We start from the raw sequence: 17,749 nt of genomic DNA, 5'->3' as shown, positions 1-17,749 counted from the left end.
GGGTGCCATGGGCACAGAAAAGAAACGTAGAGCATCAGTTGATCCAGCTGGTCAATTAAGTAGAGGTTTTTTAACAGAGATCTTAGGCAAAGAGGATGAAAAGTAAAGAACAGCTACCTATCTAGCTATAAAAAGTAGCACCTTCCTTGCAGAAAAACATTTGTCCATTTTTCTTGTTGGTAAAGTACCAGAATTTCAAAGCCTTGGGGGCAGACATTATGGAAAGGCAAAGGAATCAATCTCCACACCTGCTTTTAGAGACCTGCTTGGTGTCTTTATTTCTAACTGTTTATCATTGGTCAGTGACTAACTGCATTTCTTAGTCTGGTTCGATCAGCATTGCAGTTTGAGGTTATCTTAGATTGTGGCAATAGGGTGACTGTCAAATCAAGGTTTTGGTGCTCCTCTGATTGTTTGTCATCTTCCATGTTTTCATGAGTTTTAATAAAAAATTGAGAGAGTCAGTCTCAGGGTTCCTAGTCAGCCATCATATAAAATGGAAGTGTCAACATTTAAAAAAAAACATGTTAATAGGTGTTATTTCATCTAAGTCAATGTGAGGTTGAAAGAGTATTTCAGGAATTAATACTCATCATTCCTGATATAATAAAATAAATAGAAATAATAAGGGTGGGGAGAATAGCGTGGGAAAGGTGGAGTCTTTCCTCCTACTCTCTCCCCAAAGATCTTTCTATTTCCCTGAAAAATCAGGGAGAAAACAAACCAGTGAATGACTGACTTAGAATGGCAAACTCCAGACAAGGTTATTTATTTTGCTTGCCAGACATGACTGTTCATTCCAAAACTAGTTCCAACCACTAGGCAAAGAAGTTTTAACATAAAATTAACTAATGAACCATGGGGAAGGTATCTCCAGTTCCCTAAGAAATTTCTGGTTGTTTAAATAATATACTATATTCCACTCAGTCTTCTGGGTAAAACATCCCCTCTAAAAATATTCCAGATTACAAGCAGGCTGAAACGTGTTTCTGGATAAACAGAGAACTGGTCAATATACATCCTGAAAACAGTCATAATTAACAAAACACAACTCAGATGGAATATAGATAAAAATACACAAATATCCTTCACAAGCAATTAATATTTAAACAGAAAAGTATCTCAGAGAAGAGTTTAGGAACTCATCCTTCAAGTCCAGTAATGACTATTAACTCATAAATGGACTATGCAATTAATACCCAGATAGACCTAGACTAGAATAGCTCAGTTTTTTTGAGTCTCCGGTACTGTCAGTTAATAATGCCCCCATTAAAAGAGAAGTTCTAAACTAGTCTTCTCAGGAAAGGACATTTGGGCTGCTCTCAGAATAACAGAACCTCTGGAGGGTACAGTGTCAAACCCTAGTCAAATCATGTATTCTATTATCACCTTGAATTCCCTTGGTATAATTTTAAAATGCAACCCACCATTTTCAAGGAAAAAAAAAAAGCTCAATCTTCTTGATTGTATCCATCTATTTTTCTGCTAACTAATGTGAAAACACTTCTATACTAGCTTTCTAGTACATGGTAAGACTTGAGCTTGAACATTACAATCCATGAGAAACAAGCACAGTCCTTACACTAATTATCACTGCTAATGCTTTTCCATCTCCCCCAAAGAAAAATAGTGAATATTCCAAACAATAAAAATAAGGCTGTGAACTTGGTTTCTTCACTTAAAACTTATGTTTAAATAACTGGTAGAGATGTTAGATACTTTCTTACTTACATTCTGACTTGGTATAAAAATAGGTTGATGACATAGTGACCAATCAGAGAATGCTCTAAAGCCTTGAATCCCATCACACTAGTAGATAATTACTACCAGAAGAACTGTTTCTGAGAACAATATTAAAAATACAAAATGTAGAATCAGGCAAATACTCTTATGTCAACAACAATTAAAAAAGTCTTATGATCTGATAAGGCAACTCATTCAGGTATTTGGGAGTATCTTTTGAATCCACTCATTCTGAAGAGCCCCCAAGAATGCAAAGTTCATTCTACAAGAACGCAATGATGCTGAGATGCAACCCCAAATTTTTCAAGTCTCATAGTATGAAACTCAGAAATCTCAAATGAGCAGTTGTCTAAATGCTGAGCAAACTCAAAGATATATTGAATTACTGCTTATTTTTACTTGTATTAGTATTTAGTGGATTTCTGCCACTCAACCCACAACTATTAGATGAAAGAATCAATTGGGGAGAATATATACCAGGATACTACATTTTCACATAGAATATGGTTCACATAGAATGTGAACCATATTCTATGCGTATCTGGTATCTGAAGTTTAATATTCTCTTCAAGCAATAATAAAATATATTACAACAAATCTTTATTAAATTCTTACTATGTTGAATATCATACCATAGGCATAGTGGTGGACATAAATGACAGAAGTAATTCGTACCCTCGAGGAGTTTACAGTCTAGTGGGATTAATTTCAAATAATTATACTGGCAGAAATAAGCCAACAATAATTCCCAGCCATATGGCTGAGCCGTGTTGGACCCGATTTAGATGAAAAATTGGGGCCACTATCATAATGGGATGAGATCTTGGGCATCTTGGGAGGAGGGTGAGTTTATTTTATTTTGCACATGGGAGGTATGTGAATTGGGGTGGTCAGTGGTGAACTGTGGTAGATAGTCCCCAGAGATGACTGCCATCATTCCCTCTGCTTCCTGCACATGCTCCTCACATCAAGTAACGGAGAATAATTCCCCTCTCTTATATCCTGGATGGCCTTAGTGACTTGCTTGACTAGTAGAATGTAGTGAAAATGACCTTCCAGGACTTTCGAGTCTAGGTCCTAAGAAACCTTGCTGTTTCTAGCCAGGTAACTTTTTCAGAGTTCTGCTTTGGGTCATTCCTCAGATAGCTACATAAATTATAGTTAATAATTTAGGCACAGAGAAAGGCCTTGGGGCAAGAAGCCATTGCAGTAGTTCAAGCAAAACATAAAGGATGGTTTAAAGCCAAAGTAACAGAAAGAGAGGAGAGGATGGATGTCAGCGATGAGTAAAGCTAAAATCCAAAAGACTCTACAACTGATGATACTTAAGGAATGAGAAAAGACAGAAGTCAAAGTGTTTTCTGGGGCTACAGAACCTAGACAGCTAAAAAGAAAATGATGCTCTGAATCAAGATTAGAATCCAAAAGAAAAGCATTATATGGAGAAAAACAGAGGAAATTAAATTAGAGGGGCAGGGAGGTCATCCAACAAACGAATGGCAATACCCCAAGTGAATGGGTCATCGAGTGCCTTTTCTGGAGTTCTGTCCTTTTTAAATCTGGCTGATACTCTGAAGTCACCTAAGCCTAGAAAACATTGACTTCATTTGTGTCTCCACATGGTTAATGGTTTCTTTTCAAATTAATCCCTTCTTTTTCTAGCCAAAAGAAACAGATGTAGGATTCCTTACCAAGAAATACCTTGCTAAAAATTAAAAGCATTTAAAGGTAAATTTGTAATAGTGGTTTGAATAAATTACTCTCAAACTAAAAACGTATCTATTACTTGAAAAGTTAAACTTTCAGATTTACAGATGCAATCTCGATGTAACTTTGTTTACATACTTGGTGGCATTTCAAATTATCTACCATTAAAAATAAGTTCCTTTATACCTTATCAAACCACGTGACTTACAGACCTGTGCTGTGGCAACATTTAATCCTGTCTTGCCTGAACAGATGGAATACTGAAAGAAGACTGAAATCTCTTTGCCTGTCTCAGATTTTACCTTGCATCCTCAGTGTTCTCCAAGTCCCTAATCCTGTAAGTCTTTGTATTAAGTGTCCTTATAGTTGGTTTCTTTAGGCAATTGTGAATGTAGAGAAACAGAAACATCTTTGTACATTTAAGGATTATTTAAGGCTAGACAATTTATGACTTGTCCAGGGTGCCCTAACTTTTAACTTTTAATCACATCTGCTTTCTATACAAAGGCTAAGAATGTATTCACTATACAGCTCACATAACCTGTGAACTAAATTAGGCACACTGACATGTACTATGTCACTTTCAGCAGATCATGGACTACTTTTTAAATACTCACAAACTAAATCATGTTAGGTTATAACTGTTATGTTGCCAACAGCATGATCAAATTCATTTACATGTATTATTTAACTGTATGGGTTTAGACCAGTGTTTCTCAACCTTTTTTTATTACAACCTCCTTAAAGATTCTTTTTAGACATTTTTTCCTAATCATCCCTCTACACAATTTTAATACTACACATAAAATGTTTATCTGTTACGTACTATTATCTGCTCTATCTGTGCTTTGCATATTAAAAAAAATACGTTTTTTTCACACCCCCCCGCCAAGAACCAATTTTTAGCCTCCTAGGGAAGACATCTCCCTATTGAGAATGCATGTTTTATTTAGATTAATAATATGTTATTCAAATAAGTATTATTCTTATAAGCAAAATAAAGCTAAGCCTTAGAGCATCACAGAAGACTCATGAAGAATAGAAGACTGAGTCATGGCCACTCTTTTGAAACTGCCAATTTAAAGACTGAGAAGTACAGACAATTATTTAACTTTCGGTACCTGCAAAATAAAACTATCAAAGGCTTCCATTTCAAAGGCCATCATTAGTCCTCCATTCTTCACTGATTTTACTGAAAGATCAATAACTCAGAAAATTTGTGGCTAACAAGTAAAAAATAGATTTTAAAACCAAAAATATAAGTGGTTTTATTCATGAGGTTCTAAAGTTCAAAAAGGACAATAAAGATAAAAATAGGAATCTGACAATCCTAAGTATTCCCAATTCACCTAACTACGGAAGCAGGAGCATTGACATTTGGTAGAAAAGAACTCTGAAGATAGAATATTAAAATGAAGAACACTATTTAAGTACAAACTGTTTAAACGGAAATATCAAAAAGTGACTGTTTTCCTAATAGATTCAAAAAGCCTATTTATGTTTATCTTTAATTAAAACTCTTCAATATTAAAAGCTCAAAAATATATCTGTCCTTAATTAATAACCTCTAACTTTCTTCCTCTGGCATAAGTAAGGCTGAATTATCACTTAGGTCTGGCTAAGGCAAGGACAGAGCACAGAGCATAATGAGTCCTCTGACTCATGGCCCCATCCCCACTGCATCCCACCCACCTTAACATGTACCCACAGGAAGACTAACGAACTGAGGATGGAGCATGAATTACTTATAGCAAGCATAAGTTATTCTTAGAGTCAGCAAAAAAGAAGATCTTCCCCCACCAAAATAGAAAAAGATAAAAAAGGTAATAGATAAGAGGATTATGCCGAAAGCCAAATAGATTTACTGACACCACAGTTTATTAGGGACACAATATATAAAGAATGCCCATACAACCCCAAATTCATCAAAACATTACTTATTTTAAGACAAAGAAAATGTTTTGTAATTTTACAAGTGATTTTTCTTTCAATATCATTATCCTTTCATCCTAACTATGGCCTGGCAATATGAAAGCTTTAAGACTTCAGCAAGACTAAACTTAAACTTTCTTTTCAAATTAATCCCTTCTTTTTTCCAGCCAAGTGAGATAGATGTAGGGTTTCTTTAGTATTACTTTAGTGATACTTTAGTATTAATAAAATATACTTACCTTCCTGTTCTAAGGTTGACCTATATATGCTTGAAGTTTCTACTTACTGAAGAAGTTTAGTCAGCTACGGCTCTAGTCTATGTTTAACTGAAGTCTCAACTTTATTAACAATTATAAAATTTCTGTAAAAACTTTGATTCCATTTATTTTAAAATAATTTTAATAAAGTGTAAAATCATGAATTACATTTTACAATTACTCTTGTATTCTACAATTTATAACAGGTGATACTCAATTTCTCAATTTAGGTAGTAAAAAGTTATATTACAAAACTACACTGTGTATCTGCATACACTGGGTACTGACTGATTGATATTTGCTCATTAAAAATGGATAACTTGGTTAAATAATTGTCAATAAAAACATAAAAGGTTTCTTTGTAAATCAGAGGCAGCCATCAATTAAATGCCCGTTTTAGGTCGACTGAACACCTTTCCCATTTACTTAAACATAAATCAACAATGCGAAAATGAGGCAGTTTTACAAGCACAATGACAGTTATCTAGTAAATAATTTACAGTAGGAACCCTTATCTTCTAATAGTAATTACGTCTCTTCTTTCATTTAAAAATACAGGATCAGAGATTAATGAAAACAAGGTAAGTAAATAAAAAGGTAATCAAGAAAGAACATACTCTAAAAATAATCAATATTATAAATATAAGGTAATTTTTAGAATACAGCTACATATTTACCATCCAACATCAAGTATTCTGTAACAAATATTGTTATAATAGTTTATTCAGCTATCAATGTACCAAACGCCGTGTTAGCTATTAGCATTGAATACAACACAGTCATGGGAGAAAATCCATTTCTTCAAAACAATTGTTTTAAATTCGTAAGTTGATTAAATGAAATACTGCCTTACGATATATGCTGGGTCCAGAACAAAATCATGAAATCCCCAAAAAGTTAAGTCGTAGAAGTGGTCAAAGTTTATGAGAAATTATGCTATTTACCTTGGCTCCGCACTCAGACTTATTACATTTTTTTGTGGCAGAGAACTTTGTGTTCTTTGTTTCAAATCCTATAAAAATGAACAGAAATTTTTATTTTACTTTTAAAACTTGTTTCAAAGTTAGCTATGTAATAGTACCTTAAAAAGACATGAAAAGAGCACAGTAGGAAAAAAAAAAACATCTCTTTCCAGCTACATGAAGTCCATCATAGTTCAAAACAAATAACTCTTGTGTCTGTGCGCATGTATTGTGTATTTAGATTTCAAGTACAGCATATGTTACGGGGACTAGAGTCCATAATGAGCAGTTCTAACTAGGAATCAAATAAATCAGAATTCTAGAGACAATTCTGCAAAAAGTTTTACTATGTTACTTTTGTGTCATATGTTTCATATCTTTAAAAAATGTAAGTCTGTTTATTGCATTTTTACTTTAATATGAAAACATGATCTAGGAGCTTCTATTTAAAGCTAAGGAAAGTAACAATTATAATGTCCAGTTACCTTACGATATCATCTTAAGTGTTCTAAAAGCCTGTATGCTTTACATACCTTGAAATAAGTTCATTATTTTATTTTTCATGCTTAGATTTAGTGAGAATAAAATACACACCATAAATCAAATAGAGTCACACTTATGAGAAAGAACACACAGGTAATTTATATAAAGGGATACAAATTCTTTCAAATAATGTAAAAAGAAATAATTATATTTCAATGTCTCTTTTTATTAAGCTTCTCACTCCCTTTTCCAACCCAAGAACAAAAGAATCACACATTTTTATTAGGAAAATAGAAGATATCAACTAACCATTTCTAGGAAGGTATCTAAAGAGTAAGAGTCGTATGAGCGTTTGTCCTTCAAAATAAGCAGCAGTGCAGAATGTCCAATTATCTTCTTTAAATTCATCAATGAATGAAAGAGTCTGTGAACCAAAAATTTTACTGGTCTGAGAAGTAATTCAAAAATCTCTACGCTGTATAAAAAAATAAATAAAATAAAATTCCCCCCCAAAATCTCTATACAATATTTTCCTAGAGAACAGACTTGTGGTTGCCAAGGGGGAAGGGAGTGGGGGAGGGTTGGATTGGGAGTTTGGGATTAGTCAGATGCAAACTATTATACATAGAATGGGTAAACAACAAGGTCCTACTGTATAAGCACATGGATCTATATACAATATCCTGTGATTAAACCATAACGTTAAAGAATATGAAAAAATATATATATGTGTATAACTGAATCACTGTAGAAATTAACACAACATTGGACGTCAACTATACTTTAATAAAAACATTTTAAAAAATCTGTATACAATATTTTCAGTTTCTTTAATTATGGCCAAACCACTATCACCTTCATCCTGTATTCAAAGTGAAACCTATAATAAACCTATGATGAATTGGCTCTTTTTTTTTTTTACCCTGAATGAAGTACTTAGGGATAAAAAAAAGTTAATCAGAAGGTATCACTGATAAGGATTCATTTAAAATAAGAAAACTTTCTGGACACACCTGAAACACAAAAACTTATTCAAACTACTTATATTCTACATGAATATCATACCAAATAATAACAATAGCCAGCATGATTACCCCAATAGCTCTAAGGCGTTCTACCAGAAAGCAATGATTTGATACTTTACTTTAGAAAAATCTTTAACAAGCATTGAAATAATGACAAAAGAAGACATGAGATTAACTCTCATTCACAAAAAAATTCAATCAGTATACACATTTCAAAGAATTTAAATTCCTGAAGAATTCAAATAGATATTTTGTGAATTTAGTTTCATGTTCTTGTTCAAAAGAACTAGAGAAAAAAAGTATTTCACAGATCCAGATAATGAAATTGTCTTTGTCCTTATTATATTTCTTTGTCATTGAAATTCTTAACTGTATTCAAATTGTATAATTATGTCTGAGGAGCCAAAGGGATGCTTATGAATCAACTGTTTCAAGATCAATTCTGGAATAGAATCTCGGTACATTACCAGCTATTGGGGAAGCACTACACATAGGGAAAAAATTTGCCTTTTTTCCAAGTTTAATCTTACTTTTTTAAAGCTTTAGAGAGCAAGCACCTCTAAGTAAACTCATATTGGAGAAATCTGTAGAGAAACTTTGCTAATCATGTTTTCAATCAACCATTAGAATGAATCTATTATGTTTATAGAGTGATTATATTATTTTCCCCAACACAGGAAGCAATTTTGGATCTATGTGTTAAAAACATTTTTGTTGGCATGCAACAACAAAAAAATTGTAAAAGAATTAGATAGAAATAACTTCTTTTTTCCACAGCATTAAGATTAACTTCAAAGATGTAAGCGATCATGATCAATAAGTTATGAATTAAATGCATTTACATAGTAAATCTGTAACCATAGTACTAAAATCTTATGGATTTAAGTTCAGACCATCATCCAGCTAAATTTCTCAGTCTATTCAAATGTTTTACTAAATAGTAGTAAGTGTTCTCACCAGACTAAAAGACCATATACATGAATGAATACAATTCAGTTAGAAAAACAACTCCTTCAATCTAAGTTTATTTTTATTATCTACATGGCTATCTTTATGAGGTCGTCTGAACATGAGGAATAAGTCATGTTCTCCATCAGCTAAAACTTTATAAGTGTTACAGTGTATTAAAGAGTCCTAATTAAACTGAGTGAATGTCACGAATCAATGTTCGTGTCCTAAAGGCACACACGCAGTCTTCTTATGAGATGACCGCTAAGGACAGGCACATTTCCCAAACACTTTCTCAGTATGTATAAAGCTATTTTACTGAAAACAAAACAAAGCTAAACACAGTAAATAAGTCTGGGGAAAACTGGGTAAAACAAAATTTTACATGTTTCAACATTTCATCAACGTGGTATTTCTCAGAGCCTCTAATTTCCTAACCCGCCCTTATCCTATTATGAAACAGTTCAGGAAACGTCACTTTGGAATCACAGTTTTCTAGTTTGCTACCATTCCTGCAGTCTAAAGGAGACGTTATTATGTCTGTTATTAAACAGTTTGATCTACATGTTAGGAGTCTCGTTCTTACCCTCTGTTCATTTTCTTCTCCTACCTATCTTTATTACAACTTAGCAATTGACAGAATTCTTAATCTTTCTGTAACTGACCTCATTACCATTCCTTCTTCACACAGCCCCATTAACCACTTTTAAGCTGAACATCCACATAGACACTGCCCAATCTACTTCATTTTTTATGCCATGATTAGAATTAACATCCAAATATGCCATGATGTATGCTTGCTCTCCAGTTTATAATTACATAAAGATTCAATCTACTGTTGACAGCATGACACTAAGAGTCACCCTTACACGGCAGAAGAGAGAGCTAAAAGGGCCTGGAGCCCTGATGGCATTGTGGAGCTGTCACACCTGAACCAGTGACCTGCAGACTTCTTTCACATGGCCTAAAAATAAGCAGGATAGGATTAATTCAGTTTCGAGTTGCTATTACTAGCAGCCAAAGGCAGCCCCTAACTCATACACTTGTTCACTGGGACATTTCTGCCAACATCTGAATAAAAAGTAGTCAACAATCCAAGGACAAGAGACCACCCAATACCAGCTTCCTCTTTATTTATAATTCTCTAACTTGTGTTTTGAAATTTCCTACTTAAAATGTCTGTGCTAATGACTTGATAATTGTTTATGACTTTTCAATGAAGTGTGAAGTACTCACAAAGCAAATTTACAAATGTCAAGTACAACTTGAGAATTACTGTGTCTTTTTTCTCTGAGATGCAATTTTGTATGGGGATGCTTTCATAAGCTAAAAGCAACACCAAACATATGGAGGAACTAATGACAGGCCTTCTGGAGAGGTTATAAGACAGAAAATGTTCTGTAGCGCAAAAACCCAATGACCTGTACCCAAATCTCTTTCAATATCGCAGCCAGAGAGATAGCAAGTAGGCAGTGGAGGAGGATGACTTCTCTATTTCCTCTTAGGAGCTCTGCTCTGGTCTGATTCCCAGCAGCCTCACTTTTAAACTCTCAATAAACCAAGAAGACAGGAACAGGTGAAAAAGAAAAATAGAGTATCTGACCTTACTTTCAAAAATGCTTTCTGTGGAAGAAATAACATCATTATCATACAATGAGTTTTTCCTACTTTAAGCCCAGCTCAATCTCAATAGACGGATGCCAAATACATTTGCCATAAGAAAACTGAGAAGATATTCAAGGTACTACCTTGAATATATTTTTTAAAGTCTCAAGTCAACTAATGAAACCTCAAGAATACTTTTTTCCCAAGTTTCGTGAAAGGCAGTCAAAATACTGTAACTAAAAATTTAATTAACCCTCATTACAATTAGTAGTATCAGTTGTGGATCAATTTTTTAATGACTTTATGTGCTATGTACACTTTCCACATATGAGAATACCTATAAAAGAGATTCACTTTTTAAATCTATAATCAGAGCATATTTTTAACGATTTAAAAATAATATCAAAGCATAATCTGGAAGAAATACTAACCTAAGCTACAATGAAACAACAGGCAAAACTCCTCCCCCAGTGTGGGAATCTCCTCTGCACTGATCCTAACAAATGGCAGCCTCAACTCTGGTATGATGATGGAAATCTCACTATCACAAAAGGTAAGCTTATTGGGAAGCACTGTTTACAAAGCCCTTTGCTATTCTGAGCCAAAGGCTGTACTCATTGTTTCTGATCTGCAATATGAAAATAACTGAGTTCTACTCCATCACTCATCTGACAGACCATCCAAGAGCTAAAGACGGCTTTGATATCAATACCCAGGTCATCGCTTTTCATCCCAATTCCTTATATCGGCCATATATGACAAGGTTTCTAGGTTCTTCTACTTCCTGGCTATTCTTCTAGGCTTACACTTTTTTGTCAATGCCCCTATCAAAAAATGAGATATCCAAGAACAAATGGATATGAAATAGGATGAAATTAAATAGCTATATAATGAAGTGGAGCTCTTTATCTCCCTGGATTATAACTATGATTTACTTGATACCAAATCCTTGGTCAAGAAGTAACCTCAATTACCACACTGTACTTGGGGAAAAGTGGGATCGGTTTTATAATAATGTTTTACTACTCCATTTACAGAAATGCACTGCAATAAAAAGTTGGGACAGCCAGTACTTCGTCAACAGATTTCTTGAAAAATTGGTGACTCTGAAAATTGGTAGTTTTTCTACAGCAAACCTTATAAGGGATATAATTATTAAAAACTTCATCAAAACATAAGCATTTTGGGCTGTCAGCATAACTGAAAATGTTTTCTTGGTGTGACACATGTATCTTTGAAATGGTTTGATTTAGTGTGCTTTACTTCAATAAAAATTCAGTATTGCAATTAAAAAAGACACTTCATCAAAAGATAAAAGCTTATGACCTGAAATTTTAAAAGATTTTGTTTTAAGTCCACTTTTCAATATATTACCTGGTACCATAATCCACAACCACCCAATCTTTTGCAGTTCCTGTGATAGCATCATGATGTTGAAATAGTCCCAAATTCCTTCTTGCTTCTGTCAGCATCATATAATGGGATGATGAAAGAAATTTACTTATCTTGTATTGCTGAGCTTGTTTCAGGGCGAAATAGTAAAGAATTTCAGCAGCCCTAATTGCATAAAACAGTCATTAATTTTTATTTCAAAACAAACATTTTAGTTTACTACCTAAAATAGGTGGCACTGATACATTTTCATATGTGGTTTTTTTTAAATCCATGATTTCAGTACAGTCAATTTATAAGACAGATATTGATAATAAACATTTCTGTAAAACCACAAAGGTATCCACCTAATACATCTAAATTCTCAATCATCAAAAAACACCATGCCTCAGTGACATAAGGAAGAGAAGCCAGTACCTGTTGGCAGAAAGATATGTCCATTTACATATAACAGTGAAAAAATATCTCAAAGCAGTAAGAACTGGATAAGTGTTTTCATCCTTTCTTCTCAGCAGCTTATACTATAAACTTCATCACCAGAAAGCCATTTACTCTCACATAGGTACATTAAGAGGAGAGATGGTGGGGAAATGCATGGGCACATGAGTGTTAGACTAACAGTAAAGGAGAAGAAGAAAATGATGGCCAGACAGCTCAGAGACAAGAGTTAGTCTAAGTGTTGAATGATAACATACAACAACTACAGAGAATTTAACATTAGAAACTGAAAGATGATAAATCTTATGCCATCTTTTCTTAGTATTTTAAAGTAAAGAATAAAAATACTTTAGCTTAAGGACAGTTTTGAGCAATAGTATGGGGGTTTATAATTTTCATCTTTAATGTTTTTCATCTAAGGACATGGTTCAAGATGGGTTTCTTAAAAGTTCTTTAAAAAGAGACATGCCTTGATGGAGTGAAAAATATAAGAAGATTCTTTACCACAAACATGTTAAGATGATGGAGAGAAAAATCAAGGCAGCATGAAAACATATCAAGGTATCAAAAAACAAGGAGAGATTCAAACTGCTTAAAAAAAAAAAGAATTCGTTTGAATTGTTGAAATAATTAAAAGAAACTAAATAATCTCCACTTTATAAAATTATAAGCCTTCTGAAATTCATGGCATGAGAATCACTATACTGGAATTAAGGAAATTGTATGTATATGTATGCATATATATCCAGAGCAAGTATTCCTGGTTATGGAAAGCATATACATATTTCAAAATGTAAAAAAGTAGATTTCAAGAATATTTTCTCCTTTGTACATTTCTATTTTATATACATTTTTTTTTTCGGTATGCGGGCCTCTCACTGTTGTGGCCTCTCCCGTTGTGGAGCGCAGGCTCCGGACGCACAGGCTCAGCGGCCATGGCTCACGGGCCATGTGGGATGTGGGATGTGGGATCTTCCCGGACCGGGGCACGAACCCGTGTCCCCTGCATCGGCAGGCGGATTCTCAACCACTGCGCCACCAGGGAAGCCCTATACACATTTTTTACAAATGAGCTGAAGATGAAATATCATTATCACACAATTAACTTATTTTCAAATAAATTAATTACATTTTAAAATTCAACTTACTATAGGTTTATTGTTTTATTTTAAAGCAGCAGAATTATCAAAATATATTACCAGTAGTAATATATTTAAGTAACACCTTAAACAAGTTCAATAAATTAAGGTTGAACCAATATTCATAACTTTTTGCCACTAAAAAATACTTGACACTTAAAAATTATGAATACCATAAAGATAACTAATTATAAAGATAACTAACATAAAGATAACTAAGATTCTATTGGGTAAGAATGAAGAAATCTCTGTAATATATAAATCTATTTTATTACAAATAATGTATATTCATCTGGCACATTTGTGAATATCCCCCAAAATAGTCAAAGGTTAGTCTTTTTAAATAACAGTTACTGTTAGTTTGTGGGAACAGTAGCACAACAACAGTAAAAATAATAAAAACACACACTACTATACCAAAGTACAACCCTTAAAAAAATTATTGATTTTTATAAAAAGTCTGTCCAAAATATATTCAATATACATTAGTACATAGAAGAGGGTAGGTTTGATATAAATTTTTATTTTTAATACCGAGATTCATCATGAAAATCAATCATCATGAATTAATATTTTGAACTTAATTGACAATGAATTTGTCATGAAAATAAATTACTCTCCTGAGCTACACACATAGAAAAAGCCTCAGGATTCCCTTGGGGTGGTTTCTCTTTATCAAAAAACAATGAGACTCAGTTACATAGAACTGTACTCTCCACTATGACAGCCACTAGCCACATGTGGCTATGTATATTAAAATTCATTAAAATTAAATAAAATTAATAAGAGTTCAGCTCCTCAGTCACACTGGTCAAATTTTAAGTGCTCTATAGTTACATGTGGCTAGTGGCTACCATACTGCATAAACAGTGCAGAAATAGAGTATTTCTATCACTGCAGAAAGTTCTATTGGATAGTGATTGAAAAGAACTGGATAATGCAGGGTTAGAGTGTTTTCATGTTTTTCTAATGACTTTCCTGTCGTCTCCATATCTGTTTACTTTTTCAACCAATCACTCTGCCTCCATCTGTTCTCATCTCTTTTAAATTTTCTTCTTCTCAGCAGAAAATCATACCTATATAAATGTGTTTCAAATAAATAAATAGGAACTGAGATGGAGTCTCTAAAGTTCTCCCACATATAAAGTACATTGGTTTTAGAGTATGTACTTTGAGGCCTACATTTTGGCTACTGAGAGACCCTATTTGCTCCTTTTGACCCTTGCCCCTGTTTCCAACAATTCAGCTTGCCAGGTTACTGACCTGCAGACACACGATGATGTCACTGAGTACTACCATGGTGTTCAAATAATATAAGTAGTTTAATTAGAAAAATATAAAACACTGAATACAACTCCCAGAAAATCTAATTACATAAACTGCTTTTCCTTCCAGAATAAAAGCCTCTGTAATAATCTGATTATGGTTTGGAGACACATCTCTGATTGCATTAAAATTTCAAAATTATATTAAATGCATCCTAACACTGCATAAATGCTGTATATTATGCAAAACTCTACAGATAGGTTATGATAACATAAAAGAAGTGAAAAAATAAATGTAGCTATCTAAAGGTAACTGTACCTTAAATGGGATTCCAATATCCTATCCATTCGTTTGTAAAAGGGTCTGGATGTAAAGTAGCCACTCCAGTAATGATCATCTCTGTCAGCATAAGTGAAAAAATCTCCACTTAGAACCGGGAACATTGATTGGCTATTCTTTCTATTGGCTGCGTCTTCTTTATCCAGTGCATCAAAATAATCTGATAAAGTCCCAAACTGTATCTAGAAAGAAAAAAAAAAGGTACATTTCACTTATTCACACATTCATCTCTACCTTAAAATTGCTTCTAGCACTGAAAGGAAAAGTTACTAATAAATATTTAAGACATGCTTCCAAGTTAAGATAAATATATAGCTCAGATTTACTCAAATGCAGGGAGGAAAGCACTCAGTGACTTTCTTTTACTTGCATCAAGTCCCAAATTAAACTAAGAGAAAACTTGTACATCTATGCAGTAAGAAGAGTTATTTAGAGCTACAAATTTGTGGATCTGAAAACTCCTTACATATCCCTAGAATCTTCAAGTGTGCAAGGATCAGGATATGGAATAATCCAGAGATGAATGGAAAGTGGGGGAAGCAGCAAAAATGAAAGACACGTATTTTGAGTAAAATGTTCCAGAAGTCTGGAAAAACAGTTTTGTTAGCTATTAAGTATTTTCATATATCATATGCACATACCCTCCCCTGGCCTCCCCTTCTCCCCAGTTTGTGTTCTTATAATGGAGAGAAGAGACTTTGAGAACAGCAGGTCATTAAAAAAATGGACTTTCTCTACCAGCAGGTAACAATGAATATAGGTAAAACACAAAGAGGGAAAAGAATTGCAAGGCTGACTGCTCAAATGAAAAGGTTTTTCTGACTAGTGACTCAAATTACTAGTACATAAATCCATTTTTATGAGCCCAAACTATTCTATAAATCAAAGGAAAAAAGAAACATTATACCAGACCTCATAAACAGATATTAAAAGGCAGTGTTGCTAGAAGTAAACAGACAATTAGACAATTAAGTAGGGAATGTGTTCTTTTTAATAAGATGCTAATTTTGCTGTTTCTGAACTTATGAATACATACATACACACACACACAGATACTGAGAGGCATTTTGATTCAGTGTGGCAGAAAAATAATTAAAGTAGTCAAAAAGAGTTAGTGGCGCTCCAACAGTTATTAAGAGCAGCAGGGAAGCTGGATCCTGATGATGTGGGTTTGAATTCCATCTCTACCACTTATGCAACATGTGATTTTGAGCATAATATATAATGTCTCTGGGTCTCTCTGTGTTACAGCTAATAGGGTTCTAAGTAAAATGCTTAGAAACATGACTGGCAAATAACGGTATAAGTTTTAGCTATTATTCTTCCATTGCAAAGGCAAAATATCATAACATATGATATTAGTAAGATAAATATAAGTTATTATAATCTAATTGTGATATAATAAATTTTGTAACAGCAAAGTGGATGTCTATTTCCAAATCCTTATGCTTACCTTAAAGAAAATCAATTTTCAACTATATTATCTACTCTTATCTTGGCTTCACCAAATATAGTGTTTCTTGGGCAAGTTAATCTATTTGTGCCTCAGTTTCCTCATGAGTAATTATAGTACCTACCAGAAAATGTTCAGAGAATTCAATAACTGTTAAAGTAAAGCACTTTACTTGAGGGCATTATGCTAAGTAGATAAAGAGAAAGATAAATACTGTGGATCTCACTTACATGTGAAATGTAATAATAATAATAAACAACTCAGGAAAAGAGAGCAGATGTGTGGTTATCCGAGGTGGTGGGTAGGGGGGAGGAATTGGAGAAAGGTAGTCCAAAGGTATAAACTTCCAGTTATAAGAGAAATAAGTACTAGGAATGTAATATACAACATGATGACTATAGTTAACACTGCTGTATATGCATGAAAATTGTGAAGAGAGTAAATCCGAAGAGTTCTCATCACAAGGAAAATATTTTTTCTTTTTCTTTTTTTTATTTTATCTATATGAGATGATGGATGCTAATTAAACTTATTGAGGTAATCATTCCACAATATATGTAAGTCAAATCATTATGCTGTACACCTTAAACATAAACAGTGATATATGTCAAATTATATCTCAGTAAAACTAGAAAAAATTTTTTAAATAAAGTAAAGCACTTTAAAAACTTAATTACCAAATAATAATCTTTCAATACATTTTAGTTAATGTTATGTATTACTCGCTAATCTCATTACCAGGAAGCAGAATGTAATTACTAGGAAGCAGAATATGTGTGTGTGAACATGCAAGAAATGAGTGTCACAAATACAAGGAAATACAGCGTTAACTTCAGACCCAATAGGTACAGATGAGGTCAACAACCAATGCAATATTGAGGAGAACAAAACTAGAAAAATTATACTATCAGATAGTAAGATCTATTGTAAAGCTGTAGTAATTAAGACAGTATGAGATCAGTCAGATAGACAAAAATGAATAGAAAGTCTAGACACAGACCCACACATACATTCGTCTCACTCACAATTAATGATAAAGATGACACTGCAGTGCAGTGGG

At 33.4% G+C, this 17,749-nt stretch overlaps 1 protein-coding gene across 1 annotated transcript in view; it reads right to left on the bottom strand.

Moving 5' to 3' along the window:
• The window catches only part of MAN2A1 (mannosidase alpha class 2A member 1), a 161,164-nt gene that overhangs the window by 62,120 nt on the left and 81,295 nt on the right, over positions 1 to 17,749 (bottom strand). The window contains exons 9-12 of the mRNA XM_007110943.4: positions 15,216 to 15,418; positions 12,037 to 12,219; positions 7,394 to 7,508; positions 6,584 to 6,651 (exon numbers count right to left, since the gene is read on the bottom strand). Coding sequence (XP_007111005.1) covers positions 6,584 to 6,651; positions 7,394 to 7,508; positions 12,037 to 12,219; positions 15,216 to 15,418 — 569 coding nt within the window. The remainder of the gene's footprint in view (positions 1 to 6,583; positions 6,652 to 7,393; positions 7,509 to 12,036; positions 12,220 to 15,215; positions 15,419 to 17,749) is intronic.

This window comes from Physeter macrocephalus, chromosome 8 (assembly GCF_002837175.3).
Source record: "Physeter macrocephalus isolate SW-GA chromosome 8, ASM283717v5, whole genome shotgun sequence".
Taxonomy (NCBI): domain Eukaryota; kingdom Metazoa; phylum Chordata; class Mammalia; order Artiodactyla; family Physeteridae; genus Physeter; species Physeter macrocephalus.
This window is presented reverse-complemented; position numbering and strand designations above follow the sequence as displayed.